At 44.8% G+C, this 20,561-nt stretch overlaps 1 protein-coding gene across 3 annotated transcripts in view; it reads right to left on the bottom strand.

The window, feature by feature from the left end:
• VAV3 (vav guanine nucleotide exchange factor 3) overlaps window positions 1–20,561 on the bottom strand; it is a 373,579-nt gene that overhangs the window by 343,288 nt on the left and 9,730 nt on the right. Inside the window, exon 1 of one of the 3 annotated variants that reach the window (XM_047785156.1) lies at window positions 4,922–5,307. The exons of the other annotated variants lie outside the window; for them this stretch is intronic. Within the exon in view, the coding sequence (XP_047641112.1) occupies window positions 4,922–4,957 (36 nt within the window). The 5' untranslated portion in view covers window positions 4,958–5,307. Of the gene's footprint in view, window positions 1–4,921; window positions 5,308–20,561 lie in introns of those variants that run through there. 3 annotated transcript variants of the gene reach the window in all.

The raw sequence follows: 20,561 nt of genomic DNA, 5'->3' as shown, positions 1-20,561 counted from the left end.
CTGGTGTTGCTGGGGCTCTGGCGTAGGCTGGCAGCTGCAACTCCAATTCCACCCCTAGCCTGACTTCCATATGCCACCGGTGGGGCCCTAAACAGGCAAAACAAACAAACAAACAACAAAATCTGCTCATTTCAAACTCTGAATACAAACGCCCTCAATCCGGGTCACATAAATTAGCCCACTTCCAAATTTAAAGTTTAAGATGGAGGGAGGAAATGAAGGTTCATCTACGCATTTCCTGCAGTCCAATTTGCAAACACTTTACATTTTATTTGATACATAAAACTTGAATCTCTTGATTACTTGAAAAATGTGGGGGAAAAAAACAGGGCATCAGATCAATACATAAAGCAATGGTCCTGCAGTCCTCAGTAAGAGGAGTGCCTACGTGGCATTTTCTTCTTTGGCCCTTAGCAGAAGCCTGGCTCACAACAGTGATGGGATTAAAATATCACAGCACCACTGCTGGCCTCAGGGCTGCCTGTGAACAGTAAGTACAAAAGGGGTTTTGACATTATCATCATGCCCACACTCAGAAGGCTCTATTTCCTAATTCCAACTCAAGGAAATTTCAAAGGGGGACTTAGATACTCTCTTGGGACATTAAGAACGCTATGGTTAATTTCACTTTTAAAATAATGGTACTCTTTTAAAGTGGGAAGAAGAAACTCTCTGAAGTTGTTCTATGAAAGGGCTACCTCCGTACAAACACTGCAAAACTCCAGATTTTCCTACGTGTCCTCCCTGGGACAGAAACAGATATACTCCTACTTAGCCTACAATCATAAATTCTTTGAAGTGATAGGAAAAAAAAATCCTGGAACATGTTGATCTGCTCCTGAGAACAGAGCAGAATAGTTTGCCATTCTTTCTTTCTTTCCCTATAAAACCGTAAGCAGAACTAAACAGAGGCTGTATCTTACATATGTGGAATTATTTTTCTGAGCCATTACTACGGAGTCATAGTAATAATTACTTAAGAATTTCTAATTATTTCAGGCAAAGAGGAGTCCCCAGGAGGAATGGCTGAAGAATATTGCAGTTCTGGCCCAAAAGTCGAAAACAGGAAGCTCTGTTAAAAACTACAGCCATCCTACACATCAAAGAAACTTCTGCATCCCCCAAACTGTGACGGAAAACCCCACCACTTAAATTACAGGCTGTATTTAGAATTTCCAAATATCACACTCAGGAAATTTCAGAATACATGCTCTTTGGGGAATTTTATAAACCACTGGGGTGTCATTAAGACAAAGCCAGGTGATAAACAGAACATAGCTTTGCACCAAGGCATATGACAGGAGAAACACTGCAAGAAACTCCTCTAAAAAACTACAAAGAAATCTATACCTTTGAATAGATCACAGGTGGGTGAAAATGTTCCAGGACACTTCTAAGAGCACATCACATAAGTGATAACAGCTTCTAAATTTCCTCCAATCCCTTTCCTCCTTACAATATACTCACCTCTCATCGATTTAGCTAATTGATGGAGCCAGTTTACAGTTGGCAAATATGTGAATCAGCTCATTTGTCAATGAGAATGTTGGAAGGAGACAACTTTCAAGATAAATCTCTGAGGTTTTCCTCCCTGGGCCATAACACCTGCACAAATCAAGCTTCCTACAGCTCCCCACACCAAAGCAGGTGCTGGTAATCCATTCATTCATGTTATTTTTTTTTTTACTTATTTTTATTTTTATTTTGTCTTTTTAGGGCCACACTGGAAGCATATGGAGGTTCCCAGGCTAGGGATGGAATCGGAGCTGTAGCCACCAGCCTACACCACGTTCATGCATTTTAAAGCAATTATATCAAAAATGTGATCTGATTCCATTCAAGTCAAGCATTGAGTTCCTTCTAAGATTAAAAACCCCAGAAAAACAAAGCACTTACCTGTCAAGCAGCAACATGCAAAGTGATGAGGTTTAGCAAGGGGGGGAAGCCCAATTCTACAGGAGTAAAGAGCAGCAGCAGCATCCACTGTGCAGAGAGCACAGTCATTTGGGGGCAGTAACATATCCCGGGGCAAAGGAACAAGAGAAGCGGGGGTCAGACAAAATGAGCTGGTCCTCAGGCAGAGAAGTTAGGAATACCTTCCTCATCATAAGAACGAGGACAACCACTCCATCTCACTCACTGCAGTTAGAGAAATGAGTAAAAAACCATCTGTGCCCAGGAGTTCCCGCTGCAGCACAACAGGTTAAGGATCCAGCATTGCCACAGCTGTGGCATAAGATGCAGCTACAGCTCAGGGCTCGAATTGAGGAAGGAAGGAAGGAAGGAAGGGAGGAAAAAAGGAAGGGAAGAAGGAAGGAAGGGATTCGTCTGTGCCCTGAAGAAGTTCACCGTCTGGCTGTGGACAGACAGGGGACAGTAAGATATGTAAGTGCTGTGACAAAGAAGATATTGGAGGGAAACAGAGAGAAGAGGCATTCAAAACGGCATGGGGAGTTCCCGTCGTGGCGCAGTGGCTAACGAATCCGGCTAGGAACCATGAGGTTGCGGGTTCGGTCCCTGCCCTTGCTCAGTGGGTTAACGATCGGCGTTGCCGTGAGCTGTGGTGTAGGTTGCAGACGTGGCTCGGATCCCGTGTTGCTGTGGCTCTGGCGTAGGCCGGTGGCTACAGCTCCGACTGGACCCCTAGCCTGGGAATCTCCATATGCCACGGGAGTGGCCCAAGAAATGACAAAAAGACAAAAAAAAAAAAACGGTATGGCATCCACCAAGGCCAGCACCTGCATGAGTGATGAAGGCACGTGGAGTCAGCCAGCAGATCTGCAGGGGAAGATGTTCCTTTCCTATGAGTGGCACATACAGTGACAAGGAGCTGAAGGGCTAACAGGGTCTATTCAGGCCAAGGTCTGGTGGGAGGGGCAGGTGGAGGGAAGGGAAGAGAGTGATGAAGCCAGTCCTGTGGGCAGGGCTTTGTCGAGTTCAACGATGTTACCCTGAGGATATGGAAATGTTTCCATCAAGCAGTATCAAAAAACACATAAATGTTTTAAAGAAAAGTCATTGTAGCCAGAGGGTAGAGAACCGAGAAGCAGGAAGACCACATGAAAAAAATAAATACGTCTCTGAACTACAGCAACATCGGAGGAAGAGAGACATCAAAAAGGAGAAACTATCTCAACTCCGTTGTTGCCAAATCTGAAGCAAGTTGACAGATGAAGGAGAGTTTGGGGTTTTTTTAGTTATGTGAGAGCTGAGGGCACATTTATGTCCTTTTAATAACTTTACTGTACTTCGATGATGTGGTGGGGGGAAATGACGTGAAGGACATAATTAAAGTTCCTAGAGTAGAAGATTGTTTAAGGGGAATTGCTAAATAAAATATCCTGAACGTATGCTCATAATTTTTTTTAAATACTCGGAAAATAAATTGGAAAAGAATCTAAATAATCAGCTAATGCCTTAATGCAGTTTACACTTATGAATAAGACTGGAAAAGCCCTAGGACTTAAATTTGAGGAAACTATATCTGGCCAAAGAAAAATTCTGTACTTAGTGTATGAGTTAGTTATACATGGGGTTCGAATTAGAATAGGATTAGATTAGAACCAAAAGGTAAATCAATCAGATTCCAAATCGGATTTTTAGACTATAAACAAGATATCTAGAGTCCTTTTTTTTTTTTTTGGCCATGCCCACAGCACGTGCAAGAAGTCCCTGGGCCAGGGATCGAACCTGTGCCACACAGCAGTGACAACGCCAGATACTTAACCTGCTGCACCACAAGGGAACTCCCAAGAGATCTGGATTCCAGCATTGTTAACAATTTTCCTTAGAGAAGTTTTTAAAATAGGACAATCTGGAGAAATAGTGACACTCTATGCAAACTGCTATCCTCCATTCATTAGCGTTACTTTGCAACTTGCACTTTTGGCTGTTTCATTCATTTGCTTAATTGACTCTAAGAAAACCAAAACTGGCCGAGTGAGTCACAGATGAGTCACAGCTCACCTCCTGGAGCAGCCACAGCCTGTCTGGGGCTCACTGCACCAAGCCTGAATTTCAAGTTGAAGAAGAATGTTGGGTGAAATGTCAAAGAAATTATTGGGAGAATGAGGACATCTTGAGAGCAGGCTGCCCAGCACATCCTCTCCAGATTAGAACCCTTATACTGCTCTCCTTACCACAAAAATGAGACACCTGCCTCCAGTCCGCTCCTCTCCCAGCTGACCTTGTGACGTCACCCACTGTCAAGGGTTAAAGGGAAGGGACCCCTGGGTGCATCCCTGACACTGCCTTCTGAATGCTGCCAATCAGAATTGTGGACACTGTGTGACATGGGAGTACCACAGTGACTCCTCAGGCTACCACACCCTACAGACAGGACGTCCAGCAAGGGCGACACAGAGTCTCTGCACCCCCTCCTCCTTCCCGAGAAATATCTCCATCATTCACACTATAATTCTGTTTTAATAAATAATATACACGTGACCTATCAGCTCACAGTATCTGGAGATCTGAAAAATAGATACCATGAAATACACCTGATTACCTACAAAAAAACAAAAACACCCCCACTGTGCCGGGGTGACTCCTTATAGAGGCACGGATGAAACCAGCTCATGACTGACCAGTTCCGTTCATGCTGACTCAGGAAGGCTCCAGCGAGTGTGCTGGTGAGTGACGGCAGCAGCTGTACACATCGGCACGAGTTTTTCTTCCCACTTCCATTTCTGCTTGTCAGACACTAAAATGTCATTTCCTTCCTGCTGGACTCGACAGTTCTCAAGAACAAGGACCATGTCATTCTTAAACGAACACTGCTGGCAATCTCTCCCATCTGAGTTAAGCAAACTGCATTCAAAATATGCATGTCAAATGTGAAATGAAAAACCTACAAACTGCTTACCTCCCAAATGCCATGTTAACACAATGCTAAAAGAAAATATATAATTATCCTACTTACAAGCATTACAGCCAAAAACCTCTTCAAGATCACCATAAGGTTTTCAGAAGCCAATCCAGTGTCTTCCAGTGCTAAGAGACTCGGGTTGAGGGTTGTAATCCATGTGATGAATACAACACAGGTATTATATTAACACCTGTATGTCATAGGTAAGCTTCCATTTAACAAAAACTTTTCAACGTGGTCCATTAAAAATTCTAGTCCTTAGAATTCAGAATATATTGTCACAAATAAATAAGGTTAAGGTGGTCAAGCTCTTAGGCCAGTAGCCAGAAGGCATCATGTCAAAAGAAAGAAACCGAGGCATTTCCTGGTGGCCTAGCAGGTTAAGGATGTAGTGGTGTGGAGTTCCCACTGTGGCTCAGCAGCAATGAGCCTAACTAGTATCCATGAAGACTTGGGTTCAATCCCCTGGTCATGATCAGTGGGTTAAGGATCCGGCGTTGCCACGAGCTGTGTGGTGTAAGTAACAGAGGCGGCTCGGATCTGGTGTTGCTGTAGCGGTGGCTGTGGCCAGCAGTGGCAGCTCTGATTCAACCCTTAGACTGGGAACTTGCATATGCCATGGGTGTGGCCCCAAAAAGACAAAACAAAACAAAAAAAGGATGTGGCATTGTCACTGGTGGGGCTCTGGTTGCTGCTGTGGTGCAGGTTCAGTCCCCTGGCCTAGGGACTGCCTCTTGCCACAGGCATGGCCACAATAAACTGGCTGTCCTTTTCCTTCATGCTCCCTTTCTGGATAAGCCCAGAGCACCTGTGTGCTATGATGTCATAGCCCTGAACCCGTAACACAAATGCCTTCATGTCTCCAAGTAGACAGGTAGCTTTGATCACCTCGAAGGCCCACAATGTACCGTGCACTTAAGACGTACTTATCCAACAACACACAACAATGAAAAAGGAAGACGTTTTGTCCCCTGAGTAAAGTGATGTTCCTTCAGGATGCTCTCAGTCATCCTGCAAGTGAACTTGGGTATTTTATCACTAAGCAGTCAAAATAAAATAAGCTGATTACCATGTTAATCGGCTCCCTCTTAAAAAAAGAAAGAAAAGAGAAGAAAGAGAAAAAGAAAGAAAGAAAGAAAGAAAGCAAGCAAGCAAGCAAGCAAGCAAGAAAGAAAGGAAGAAAGAAAGAAAAGAATAAAAACAAACAGCGGTGGGGGAGGGGGGAGGAGGCGTGGATACTCTGCGCTCCCTTTATTGTTTTTACACCCCCTCTGCTGCAGCACCTATCGATTTTAATTCCACAGGGGCACTTCCATTCTTCCTAAAGGCCTTTCTTCCCCAGATGGCAATCACCTTTGTTGTTATAATTTCAAATTTGGCTTAAATGTCCCTTCCACAGCGACACCACAAGAACAGCCTTCCGTTTCAAGTGCTCAAATGTTGAGATCCTAGGACATTCAGCAGTCAACATCCTTTGTCTCCATTCGAATTTAAAACTAAATGCAAGATAAACCCCTGAGTCAGACAGACAAAAAAGGTTAGCTTTTTATTCTTAAAAACAGTATTATGTATTATCATCTCAAGTGGCACCTCCTTTTAAAGAGCCCCACACCCATCCCATCTTAAAAGCCCTCAACCCTCAGGCCTTGGAGCAGCTTTCCCATGCGAGCGGGTCCCCAGAACCCAGCACTGAGTATCATCCAGACCCACTCAACAGCTTCCAAAGAAAACGGTGGAAAATTCAGGGCGTCTGAGAGATGGAAGGACCACGAAGAAGAGCATGATCTTTTGCCAAGATGCCTGTGATACTAGGCCAATTTTCCAGAGCTTAACCCTCAGTTAGGGGACAAGTATCCACCAAAGGATAAACGGATCAACAAAACGTGGGCTCTACATGCAGCGGATCATCACCTAGCCGTCGAAAGGAAGGGAACTCTGATACCTGCTACTACAAGGATGAACCTGGAGATTTCTTAAGCTAACAGAAATAGGACAGCCACAAAAGGACAAAGACTGTACGATGCCACTTATATGAGGAAGCTAGAGTAGCCAAATTCAATAATGACAGTTGCCAGAGGCTGGGAGCGGGGAGGTACTGTTGCAGGAGGACAGAGGTTTCAACTGGGAAAGATGAAAAAGTCCTGGAGACGGACCATGGCGATGACTGCACAACAACGTGCATGGATGTAACGCCAGAGAGCAGTCCCATCAAATATGGTTTAAAAGGTAAATTTTATGTCAGGTTATTTTACAATCCTTTAAAAAAGCTCCTTAAAAAATTAACTAGACGTCTCCCAGTTCATTTTCACCCAAGGCATCTGGACACTGAAATTTCAGAAAATCCAGCCATGCAGTCTTCTCTGTCAGAGGGCGGCATGGAGGTGTCACTGCCTTCTTTAAAATTTTATTTATTTCTGCTTTTTCTGGCACATGGAAGTTCCCAGGCTGGGAGTCAAATCAGCGCTGTAGCTGCCAGCCTACACCACAGCCACAGCCACACCAGATCTGAAGCCACCATCTGCGACTGACACCACAGCTCACAGCAACGCCGGATCCGTAACCCACTGAGCGAGGCCAGGGATCGAACCCACAGCCTCATGGATGCTAGTCAGATTCACTTCCTCTGCACCATGACAGGAGCTCCCCAAAAACTTAGAAAGGTGCCATGGTGGCAGCCCCAGGTCCCTCGGGCCTGACCGTGGAACTTTTCTTTCCCACCCTGCGTGTTCAAGACTTCGTGGCCGCAGCTGCTCTCTTGAGCCCCGTGCTCCTGGCGCTCAGGTACTGAACTGAATGCAGCTGCGCCGAGGACCCGCAGCATTCCCCAGGGTCTTTCACAAGCGGGAAAGTTCCGTCTTGGGCCACGGCGTCTGTTGCAACTGCCTTTTCTGTGTAACTGCTGTGGGCTGGACTCGTGCTTCCTAAGGAAGATCCTCTTTGTCCCATGTTTCTTACAACTTCAGCTGCAGCAGATTCCAGTGCCGTGTCCACTGTTTCCAAGCCCACGTCCCCAGAGGCCTGCCAGGACCTACATCCTTGTATGCGCATCCTGAGACACTCGAGTCCCGCACATTTTACTGACCAGGTCCTCAGTACCTTTTTTCTTTCTTTCTCTTTCCTTTCTCCCTCCCTCCCTTTTTTCTTTCTTTCTTTCTCTTCCTTTTGCCAGAAGTAGGGCTTATTCCTCATACTTAATTCATCTCTGCTGAGCCCATTTTCCTTTGAGATTCAGAGGCTACTCCCTCACCTTCTCTCTTACTGTAGAAATGAACGGTTTACACCCCAAAAGAGATAATCCCAGCCAGGGGTTACTCCCCTCAGGCCCCTCTAGCCAGGCCTGGGCTGGCTCCCCTACAATGCTCTCCCGCACCTTCGAAGAATCCCAGCTCCAAGAAGAACCTGAGCAGGAGCCTGGGGGGCGCAGGTAATACTTGCTGGCCTGATTTAACTAACTCCCTCAGCCTGAGAATCAACTCTTCAGTACTTTGTGGAGCTATCTCAGCGCTTCCCTCTCCAATGCAAATTTTCTGTAACCACTGGATTTGACCACCTCAGAGCCAGCACAAGCCAGGGGGGAGAGAATGCTTTGCACCCATCAGAAGAAGGTGCCCCCTCAGAGCACAAGTAAAACGGGCTCAGGTTCCACAGTGAAAATAAAGTCGGTTTCATTTCAACCTCTACTAGCAAAAATCTTTATGCAGGGCACAAAACGTAAAACCACACCCAGCTTGGAGCGATGAAAATCAAGTTTCCAGCTGTTCCTACTCCACACTCTAGCGAAATCTTTAAAGGGATACTTAGCAGTATTTCCTGGATCTCTATGAAAACCTTTCAGAGATTTTTTTCATTTCTTTCTTTCTTAACTATTTCTAAAGGCTCGTGACCTTGTCTAATCAATGCTGTTAGGGTGAGTCTCCTTTCCTTCCCTATCTGCCTATCCTGGTTTAAGATCTCATTTTTCCCTTTATATCGCTCAGGAGATGTGAACCTTTCTCCTGGCTTAATTAGTCCTTTCAATCTACCACTGCTCCTTTTCTGATGAGACCAAAGCATATTTTTCAAACCACTCTAGCTCCTCCTCGATTTCCTAAGAAAACCCCATCACTAGAACCTGGGTGTTGCAGACACAGGCCTTTGTAATCCTCATCCTGACATTTGGGTTTGCAGTCATTTTACCGACTCATTTGTCTATCTAAACCCAAGAATGCAGCACACACGTTTTAAGGAGGTTCCCCTTCCTTTTTAACTTACTTATTAAGAAAATCTACAACTTTTCCATAGGTGAAGCCATAGCTCTAAGACCCAGGGGTGAGAACGTATTTAAATAACAAAGCCAGAGCAAACCTAAAAGGTGTTTCGCAGGGTGGAGGAACTGGTTTGAGTGTCTAGAGCACTGCCTCTGTTCCCACCCCCCCCCCACCCCCACTCCCACCCCCCAGGCACTGGGGGCCTCAGCTGCCTTCAGGCCTCCCCCCACTGCAGAGACAGCGCTTTCCTGGAGGGCAGGAGGGCAGGTGGGTTAGCTGAGGTGGGTCCTATTCGGGTCTAGTAAGTTCTCAAACTCCAACTCCAAAATTACATAAAATTAGTCCCTCCAGGGCCTTCCTCTGTTTGGCCTGGAATGAAATTAACTGAATGTGGTGGGGCCAATTTATGACTTCCTACCTTGGCCTCATTCTCACAATTTAGAGGAACCTCACGCAGTCACATCCTTGAAACGTTATCACTTTTGCAGTCTGAAGTCCGGACCTGCAGCTTTGACCGGAACACAGCACAGGCAGCAAATGTTTTTCCACACCAAATAGCTTGAAAAGATCCAACCGCTTCCTCTGCCTCACCGACAACAAAAATCCAAGCTGAACCCACAAAACCCAAAGTACCTACAAGTGGCTCAGCCCACCCACAGAGCTCCGCGGGGATACATGCATTCTGTGCGCTTGCTAAGGCCTACAGCCCCATCTCAACAGCTGTGTCTGGGGAAGCCACTTGCCTGTGGGCTAGGCCGTGGTTAAGTGTCACAGTCCCCCAAGGTCAAAGCAATAAATGCTCCCCCTTCCTACCAATGACTTAATGAGCAATAGATACTTCGGATACAGAAATAAGAAAATGTGAACTTACTGATAAAAGCTAATATATATTGAAAATGTGGTTTAGGGATGCAGGCGCTCCTCCTGCTCCCCTCCCTCTCCAAAAAGTACTGTAAGCCTCTCCCCTAAAGACAGAACCTGGTCTGCTTAGCCTACCTCAGGAAGGAGCGTTCACCAGAAAAGCGCCACCCTCTTTGCAAGTAAGTAGGTCTCAAAGAAACCAGAAGAAGTCAGATCACAGATACTCAGGTATTACTCTAACACCTGAACAGACAGACAGACGTTCTTCCACAGGGAAACTCAGGACGAGGAGAGGGTTTATCCTCGAAAATAGCCTGCTGGACTTCAAGGTCGCTTCACGGAGACAGAACTCAAAGCCTGTGGCCAAGATAAGAATTATCAGACCCTTATCATCGCCCCACCTGTCTCCTTGCAAGGCCCCTGCCCCCCTGCTTTGAGCAACCCATCCGGCTCCTTCCTGCCCCCTCCTAGGAAAGGTATGTAACCCACTCCTCGCCCAGCCCGGAGGCAGTGGCATTACACGCCCTCAACCAACCAGCAAGTGTGTCTGAAGACCCTTCTTTCCCCAGCCAAACGGTGGGTCTGCCGGTGTATCCTGAGACCGCTTCTCTTCCTGGGCTAGAACAACAGACAGGACCACACACCCAAGGTCTGCTCGCCCCCGATTATCAGGAAGTCATCTTATCTCTTTCTTTTCACCATACCGGAAATTCTTCTTCCAAACTGCCTGTGCAGACCACAACACAGACCTGCTGATACCTTGAGCTCTCGGTCATAGCTTCAGTGCCTACTCGGAGTGATTATAGGAGGAGTCCAATAAATTGAAAGAATGAACTCTACTGCTGGATGAACAGAATGCAGTTGTGAAGCTGAAGTATATGCTCATAGTGTATATATATTATATAAGACTGTATATTAACAGCATCATAGAAAATAGCTTGCACTTCTGGGAAAAGCAAACCAAAACGGTTGGAGGCCTCAAGTGCAAGGAAATGAGCATATAACCTAATCTCCTAGGAATGCTCGTCTTCATCATCAAGTCCTTCTGCGCTTTGGTTCAAGACAGTTCTGTGCCTGGCCTCCCGGATGTTCCAGGTCATGTTATTACAGGTCTTGGACGAAGGGTGCTGGCAAAGATGCAAGACAGCTTGATGCTAAACTATGCTTGACATGAGAATTTGCCCTCTTTTTCAGATTTGCCCTCACTAACATGAAAGATTAAGAAAAAAGCTGGCAAGATCTTAATTATAAGATGCATTTGGATTTTTAAGTGGTCCTTGGAAAACCGAGATACTTAATTTCACAGAGAAATTTGAAATCATAAACGCTTTTCACAAATTATACCTAAAATTCTTCTCCCCGTGTTTATTCCTAATAATGATAACATTTATTATGTGTTTCATTATTTATACATTCCTAAAGATTTATTGCGTACAGCATACTGGGTACTGTGCTGGTCCCCAGGGATTCAACAGTGAATAAAATCTAAATGGGCCTTGCCATCATGAGGCTTAGGACTAGCAGGAAAATCAGTCCTAAAGCACATATCTCTAGCAACAATGAGCTGTACAGAAGGAGAATTTAAAAACCAAGAAATCAGACAAAATGGCAAGTTCCAAGTCTAGACGAAAAAGACAGGGTGACAAAATCTGGTAATGGAAAAATCCCCCACATGGCTGTGGCAGAATGAGCAAGAGAGAGGGAGCCTGCGGCTAGAGAGGATGGCCACGTCACGGCACAGAGGGCCATATTCAGAACTCTGGACTTCACCCTCTGAGCACGGGAAGCAGTCTAAGACTTTTGCACGATCAGATCTGTGTTGCTTTTTAATTGGAGATGCTGTTGGGAGAAGGCATTGGCATGAGGCTGACTACCACAATATAGTCCAGTCAGGAGGCAGACATCCACGTGAGAGATGATGGGAGCTGGGGAGGAGCTCAAATGGACTTGAGACAGACAGTGAAGGCTGGGCGCCAACTGTACTTGACAGTTACCAGGAGGTAGCTAGCTCCCTATAACCCATTTTGCAGGTGAGAAAACAGATTTGGCAAGGTTCAGTGATTCACGCATTCAGCAAATTGGAATCAAAACACCAAAGTCCTTGTCTTTAACCAAAACTTGGGAACTTTGCCCTTTTGTGACAATTAGAAATATTTCCCTATGAACTATCTGGCAGTATGTTAACAAGAGCTGCAAAACTGGAAACTTCTCTTTGGAAAATAAAGCTGAAGGAAATAACCTTGGGGGTGGGGGGAGCAGAAAAATCTGTACAAAGACCTTTATAACCATGCTGTCTATAAGAGAGTAGAATCACAGCAACCCAAGTATACAAGTGACTAAGTATACAAACAGGGAGCATATTAGGAAGGTGGACCCGTGATCATTTTCACAGCTGTATACTACTCCATTCTCACTTCCTATGCCATCCTGAGAAAATTATTCAGTCTTTTCTCAAGTTCTTCAGCTGTAATGATTAAGTTCTCTTAATGAATCTCTCAACCATCTAGGGCAACTGGCATTAATAATACTAACCATCATTAATAATACTAGAGAAAGGATTGTTACTGCCTCTCTCTGGTTAAGAGTCTACAATGTGCAAAGCTCTAAGACGGGAACCTGCCATCTAATGACAACTTACAGGGAAGACAGTGCTGTTCTCAACAGGTAGCTGAGGGAGCAGAGAGGAAAAAGCCTGCCCTTGATCATACAGCTAATTAGTAGCACATCCAAAATCTGAACTCTAAAGCCCGTGTTCTTTTCACTATACAGGGCCACCTCATGCTCATAAGAGATTAAAAAACCAATCAGTGATAAAAACTGGAATTTGAATGCAGGTCTCCCAATTCCAGGTAAAGTACTATTTTTCCCTTTCATCTATCACAGTTGTCACCTAAGACAGATACAACTAATGAAATCATTTTAAAGCCACAATATTCCAAAGCTTAGATCCAATTCATTTAAATAAAACATCTGCCCAAAGATAGAAGACTACAGAAAAGAAAAATCTGCCAAAGACAACAAAAGGTTATTACCCCAAAAGAACTGTGGGGAAAGCCCCATATCATGGAAAGATTAGTTCAAGTGGAAAACGAAGTGACTCCTAAGTGCCTACTAGATACCTACTAGGTCCCTAGCGCTGTGCTGGATTTCCAATTTCGCCCATCAGAGTTCACTCGCTCTTCACATCACCCTGCAGGAAGAATTGCATCTCGCAAGCAAGAAAACTAAGATGGTGAGAGATAAAAGGATTTGTCCACAGTCATTGAGCCAGTGGCATAGGACAGGAACCCAGGCCTGTCTGATGCTAAGGTCCATACTTTCTCAGTACATGCTGCCTCCCACTATAATACAACTGACAGAATATTTTCTGCATCCTGTGATTAAGATGAAGGACACAATAATATTCTTGTCCAACCAATATTAAGGCTAATGTGAGGGATTCATTAAATAATCACTCAATGGCCACACGTAGGATCACTCACCCAGTGCCAGGTATGAGCCAGGAACATAAAGTTCAACAAATGACCCCAAATGTCATGGAACTCACAATCTAGCAGATAACATGTTTTGGTGCCACCATTTCTGAATATCCATATGCTTAGAATTTGGGGCACATTGTGTTATCTGGTTTGAAATGGCAAAACCTCAGTTCTCTTGGGAACTAAGTGATTCTGGATGGCTACGTTTCTGAATAGTTGAGAATTTACTCTTTTAAGCATCAGATCTTTTATTTCACAGTCTCTATTATTTAATCATTCTCAATGCTTTGTCAATTCTCCCAGGACATTCTGAGATCCCATGTCTGAGATTTTGTAGTCCCCATTCCCACTGAGTCTTCTGTATTATTATATCCAATGGATGGATGGATAGATGGATAAATGGATGGATGGATGGAAGGAAGAGAATAAGGTCTTATTTATAATATGTACTTCACATAAGAAATTCGCAACTTAAGCACTTTCCAATCTTTCTCAAAGAGTTTTTTGTTGTCATTGTTGGTTTTGGGTTTTTGTTGTTGTTGCTGTTGTTGTTTTTAAGGAATAACACGATTCAAACTTCTCTTGAGGCCCTGGGTCATTATGAGCATTCTCTTATGATAAAAACGATGTGCTATGATTCAAGAAACCACGTTACCTTGTACATATTAGGGGCCTCAGACTGCTTCTTCTTGAAACAAAGGAGCTAAGCTTGAATGATCTCTAAGCACCTTCTAGCTCTATAATTGTACAACTCTATGAACAAGAAAAATCAGTGACTATAATGGTTGATTCAAACAGAATTATCCTTCCTTAAAGCCTTGTGTAGCATGTGAATTAGTTTGGCTGCCTTCTCCATAGTCTCCAAGATTAACATGGTTCTTGAGTTCCAGAGTCCATGATTTACAATTTTTTACTACTGCCAACTTAATTTTCAGCTCTCCCTCTTTCTCATTTTAACTTGCAACATGGAATCTCTCTGAACTTAAAAAAAAAAAAAAAAAAAGAAAAGAAAAAGAAAAAAGGCTTGGTGTTCCCATTGTGGCTCAGTGGTTAATGAATCCAACTAGCATCCATCCAAGAGGATGCAGCTTTGATCCCTTCTCTCGCTCAGTGGATTAAGGATCCGGCGTTGCCGTGAGCTGTGATGGAGGTTGCAGACGTGGCTTGGATCCCACATTGCTGTGGCTGTGGCGTAGGCCGGCAACTACAGCCCCGATTGGAGCCTTAGCCTGGGAACTGCCACATGCCGCAGGTGTGGCCCTAAAAAGACAAAAAAAAAAAAAAAGCTTAATGAAAAGGAATGGAACCTACATTTACTGAGTACCTTCCAAGTGCCAAATAAAATATGCATTACTTCAATTGATTTGATCCTTACAATACTTCAAATAGATATTATCTCTATTTAATAAATTTGGAAACCCAAGATCAGAGTTGTTAAGCTGCCCAAGAACATATGTGGCATAGCTGGGATTCAAAGCCAAGTTGAAGTACCCAGGGCCCCCGTGCCTTCTACCACATGATGCTGTGAATTAGAAGAGGGAATAAAGTAAAACTCCTCAGGGTTGAAGTCAGAACCTAAGAACCCTCTAGCGGTTACAGAAATTAAGTTTAAGTTATTTGTTAGAATTACATAGAGTTTAAGAAATTTATTTTCTCTCTCCTTCTGTAGAGGAGGTAAGGGTTTTTTAATTATTACTTTATTATTATTTATTTTTAAATGCACTTTTTTACTTGGCTCATTTTTTATAAAAACCCAGGAGGACTTTAGGTAGTTATCAAGTGGGCAAGGATGCCAAAAAGCTTAGTGCTAGCTAGATAAGAAATTAATTTCTGTGTCATTGGAAATGTACGTCCTGGTGAATCACATTAAACACTGAAGGGAAAAATTTAAATCCTTTACCAAATCTCATTACTTTTCTCTTAACTAAAGGTAACAACTATATATTTGAAAAGACTGAGAACTCAATAAGGATTTAACTATCAGGGCTGCTGCATAAATACGCTCGACAGTCCAGAATCTGCTGGGATGAAACTGATAAAGAGCAATTATGTCACATTCTTTCCTTAAACAGCATCTCTGGAAGCACCCAAATCTTTCATGTCAATACTCCTTCTTTTTTATTTTTTTTTCTTTTCTTTTTTAGGGCCGTACCTGTAGCACATAGAAGTTCCTGGGCTAGAGGTCTAATCAGAACTGCAGCTGCCGGCCTAGGCCACAGCCACAGCCGCACCAGATCCAAGCCACATCTGCAATGTACACCACAGCCTGCGTCAACAACAGACCCTTAACCCACTGAGCCAGGCCAGGGATTGAACCTGCATCCTTCCAGACACTACGTCAGGTTCTTAACCCACTGAGCCACAAGAGGAACTCCAGGGCTCATTCTGAGCGGCAGAAATCTCAGTTCCTCCTTCTCCCATCACTGCAAATGAATGGCGATATTCTACAGAATCCCTGAGCACGGTTTATGAGCAAATGCAAGATTCTATTTCCAAGTACTCTGTCATAAATAATCTGAAGTCAAGCCTTTCTTGTGTAGCTGACTGTGAACTAAGCTTACTAACTTTTCTTTAGCCGACAAATGCTTTCTCCCTTTTGAAGGTCAAATACCAGGGAATTTAATAATCTGCTGCTGAATCCGCACTTTGGAGGAGCAGTAAGTGATGAATTATTCCAGATCTACTTTCCCTTGTAAGGCACTAAATATATGATTAAGTGAAAGTTGCACTAACTGAACAATAACATTAAAAAAAAAAAGTTTTGCTAAAATAAGCAGACATTGAGAGCTGATTGTGATTGCAAGGGGAACAGGAGAGTAGCAGGCAGCCTCAGTCCTGCTGGGAACTGACCAAAATGATTTGAGAGCTTCTGGTCTGTCGGTGGCTATTCACTCAAGCACACCTCTGGGCTCTGTGGACCACAAACCTAAAGAAGTTACTGCTGGTACATGGTATTGAACTTCTTAGAATTGAAGTCTGCATGACACCTGGCCCCCTCTGGGATTTTTCACTGATTAAATATTTGCTTCAAGACCCCAAACTTCAAATGTATGGATATGTATGACTGGGTCACTTTGCTGTACAGCACAAGTTGGCACAGCATTGTAAGTCAACTATAATAACAATTAAAAAAAAAAATGCATGTGTGTCCAAAAAAAAAAAAAAAGGCCCAATACTCTCTCTTGGGAATTAGAAGAGAAAATAATGTACAGATGTTAACTTGTAAAGTTTGGAGCGTTCACTCTTCATAACAGTAGCAATGGCCACCATCACGGGGAGTGCGGATGAGATGGACAGAGGCCAAGTCCAAACTCAGGAGCGCCGGCTGGTAATGAGCAGGGTCAAGGGACCTGGAAGGGACTAGGTGAGAAGCGGGGACTCAGGGTGTCTGGCTTTAGAGGGTTGGAATCTGAGTGAGGAATGGAGAGGAAGCCAAGAGATAGGAGACACTGCAAAGAGGTGAAAAAAGCAGCAGCGTCAGGCTGCAGTGAAGCTGGACAGTAAAAACAGACCAGGGTGCTGACCTCAACAGCCTTCTTCGGCTCGCCTGGGAGAATAGGAAAGCCTATGGAGAAAGAAGGGTGCTCCAGGCTGGCCCACCTACAGTCACAGAAGGTGAGGGGGATCGGAGGTGACGGTGGAACAGGTGACCCTAGGTCCAGACGAGGAGTACACAGCCAAGGAGCAGTGGCCCAGAGCACGAGGAGATGTCAGTCGATGAAAGAGCACAGGGAGGACGATGGATGGTTCAGACAGGTGTGCGGGCGGGAAAGGTGGCAAGCCAGGGGGTTAGGAGGAGATGGTGCAGGCCTCCAGCTCTAAGTGCTTTACCTTAGATGCCCATCAAGCGGTCTCTCTCTTTACCAGCCCCCGGTCCCCTCACCTCTTAAGATATTCAAGAGACTAGGCCGTCCTCTGTTGCTCCAGGCCACACACCAGAGAGCTGGAATGGAACATCTTCACTGCCAAAGGCAATGGTACAGCCCTATGCCCATGAGCACATCATCAGGTGCCCAGAATAACCGTGCTGTTGGGGACATCACTGAGGTCTGAAGGCCGCTGCCCATTCTCCGTCTCACACACACTCTCCCCACCCAGCTTGCGCTCACAGACCTTCTTCCTCTCCAGTAACCACTCATGTCTGTCCTCTTCCTGGTCTCGTCTCTCTCACCCAGCTGCGTGCGCTTTGGCACCATCAAAGTGCAGCATCCAAGGACTTACTTCCTTTCTGCATTCTTGCAAAAGCCCCACTCCAAGGTCAAGCCTGCTTTTTCCCAGCCTCCCTTCCCCAAAGCAGAAACTTCCTATGATTTACCTTTATGCCTTCGATGCTCTGCACACAGGAGGCACTAGACAAATGTCTACAGAAAGGAGAGAAATACCTTGAGCCGGGCACGCACACGCTCCATTAATGCCATACTCTGTGCATCGGCAAAACTAACAGTGTATCCAGAAAACTATCACCCCCCCCACCAAACGTTTGCCATACCCAACACGCAAGCCTCCCTTCCCACCCCCTGTTTTATAAGGGCATCCATAAGGAACAATTCATGCTGTGTAAACTAAAGCAACCCAAAGTCAGGGGCTGAGTTTTATTTGCCTTTGAGTCCTCAGCATCTACTACAAAGCCCAACATGCCTACATGCAGACAAGTGGCTAACGGGATTAATCAGTCAAGGCAAAGGCACAAATTTCCCTGAAAACAGCATCACACAGAAAGCAGAAGAGCCACGAAATTACCAAAAAACGAATAACCCACAAACTAATCAGACTCTGAAATAACTAAAAACTGATATCATTACTTTAGAGGCTTCTATTTTAAACACAGCAAATTTCAGGGTAAAATACTCATGTCATTTTACATTTTCATTGCAGGCCTTCCTTTTTCCAAGCATTTCCCCAGGCACTCGCTCATGCAGTTCATCATCTATCAGCCAAGCTCGGGAGCAGGAATGGGAAACTTCACTGAATTTACAATTAGGACAATTGGACTCAAGTCCTGTCGTTACCACTTCCTGACTGTGTGACCTTGAGAAAAGTCCTTTAGCCAGTGCACATCTCAATTTCCTTCTCTGCGGAGCAGAGATAAGATCTTGTTCTTCCTGCTTCTCAGACTTCTGAGGATCAAGGAGGTGGGGGGAGGAGGGAATAAAATCTTGACGACCCACCACGGCCAGGCGTTTTACATCTATTACTTGATTCTCACCACAATCTTGCAGGGTAGGTTTTACTATTTCTCGCCTATGATGGGAAGAAACTGAGACTCAACATGCAAAAACCAACAATCTATGACCCTGGGAAAGTAAAGTGCCGGGCCTGACGTTCAAACACTTCTGGCTTGTCCGGAAGCTCCCCTCCTGAAAGGTAATGCCTCCTAAGTGAGCTCTAAGTATGTGTTAAAAAAATTCAGCTGCTCTTTAGCATATGACCGCATGTGTAAGTATTTACACGCCTTGCTGTGAATATGCAAGGCAGAGGCAGAGAGGAGCAAGTATTTGCTAAGGTCACAGGTCAGAGACAGAGCTGGGACTAGAACCGGGGTCTCCTGACTCCCGGCCTGAAGTCTCTATCAATCCATGCTGCCCCACACCCCCCAGGAAAAGGCTCCCGACCTCCGTGGGCATAGAGGCATGGTGCCTGTTTATTCAGACCAGCTGTTACCGATCTATTTTAGGACAAGCACTTTGAAACTCATGGAAGGTGAGTATCAAGTGTCTCATTAAATATTCCATATTAATTGACCCTTTAGAAAACGCCCATGTGAGGCGCATATGCCGCCGGCTTCCTGTTAAGCAAACCACTTAAAAACTGACTACACTTCTTGCAACACATATGTCGAAAGCACGTTCGGATGGGGGCACAAGATACCATTCTAAAAGGGTTTTCCATGAAAATGAGAAAGAGCTCCTTGTTGGCTGTTCCCGTGTTTCTGTCCATTAAATAAATGCTCAAGACTGGGGACAGGCTGAATATAACCTTGTGACTGTCCTTCATACCATGCAGAATGTGTGTTTAAGACGGAAAAAAAAAAAAAACAAAAAACCCTGGAATACAATATTCCCAATAACAGCTAACAGTGGAGGTCTGTGCATTAACAAGAAGAACCATTACACAGGGTGGGGGGTGGGCAGAGATAATCATTTGAAAACATGCCATTAAAACAGTGCTGTTCCTACGACCCAGGGAAATACATGCAAGCGGTCCTGACCTGCTCAAGTGTCAGGGCACCGAACCACGCGCTCGAGACCAGCTGTCTTGAGGCACGGAGTTCCAAGGCCGAAAAGGGCCAGCTACACTCACTTTTCTCTCATTAGCGTTCCACCTTTTTTCTCTCTGCTTTCATTCCCTTTCTCCACTGTATACTTGTCCAAAGCCTGTCTCCCATTTTACACGGACTTGTGGGATGTGCATAAAACCATCCAGCTGATACAGTCCACACCCTAGACTAAAATTATTACTCACCATCCAAGGTGAGAGGGAGGTGCTATCGTCAGTAACCACAGAGCCCGTGCAAACACGCCTCCAGAGTAAGGCCACGAGAGCAAAATACAGTGAAAACGAGACCTCCTCCGGGTTGACGTCCAGCTGTGCCAACAGCCCTGCTGAGGACAACTCGGTTCCCTTTAAACATCTGACTGCGCACCTTGCCTCTACCACGAAGCGCTTGTCAGTACAAGTTACGACTTCCTCTTAGCCCTGGAGAGAGTCAGGGGGATCCAGTGACTGGACGAGATAAGGAAGGCGCTAGTTAGCGGGCAGTCTCGCCTGCTTCACAGAGGCAGCAGCAGTAATCGCGGTCACGTTGACTGAGCATTTGCTACGTGCCAATCACAAGGCCAATTAATTCATTTAGTCCTCACAGCTACCCTAGAGGGTAGGTTCTTTCCATCCCGCCTATGCTTGAGATGAGGAAGTTGAAGAACAGACAGGGTTCTGAAAGTCACTCAGGTGGAGAGCAGGGCAGTCATGGTATCTGCTATTATTAGCCATGCCACTTCAGGAACCCATGTTTTTGCTTTTTAATGACAAAGAGCTTGGCACGACATGCTAAATTTTATGTAGGTGTGTTTGCCAAGGTAGTAAACAAAGAGTTATTTTTCAAGCCAT

Source organism: Phacochoerus africanus, chromosome 6 (genome assembly GCF_016906955.1).
Source record: "Phacochoerus africanus isolate WHEZ1 chromosome 6, ROS_Pafr_v1, whole genome shotgun sequence".
NCBI classification, from domain to species: Eukaryota; Metazoa; Chordata; class Mammalia; order Artiodactyla; family Suidae; genus Phacochoerus; species Phacochoerus africanus.
The sequence above is the reverse complement of the archived record's forward strand: the minus strand, read 5'-3'. Positions and strand labels throughout refer to the sequence as shown.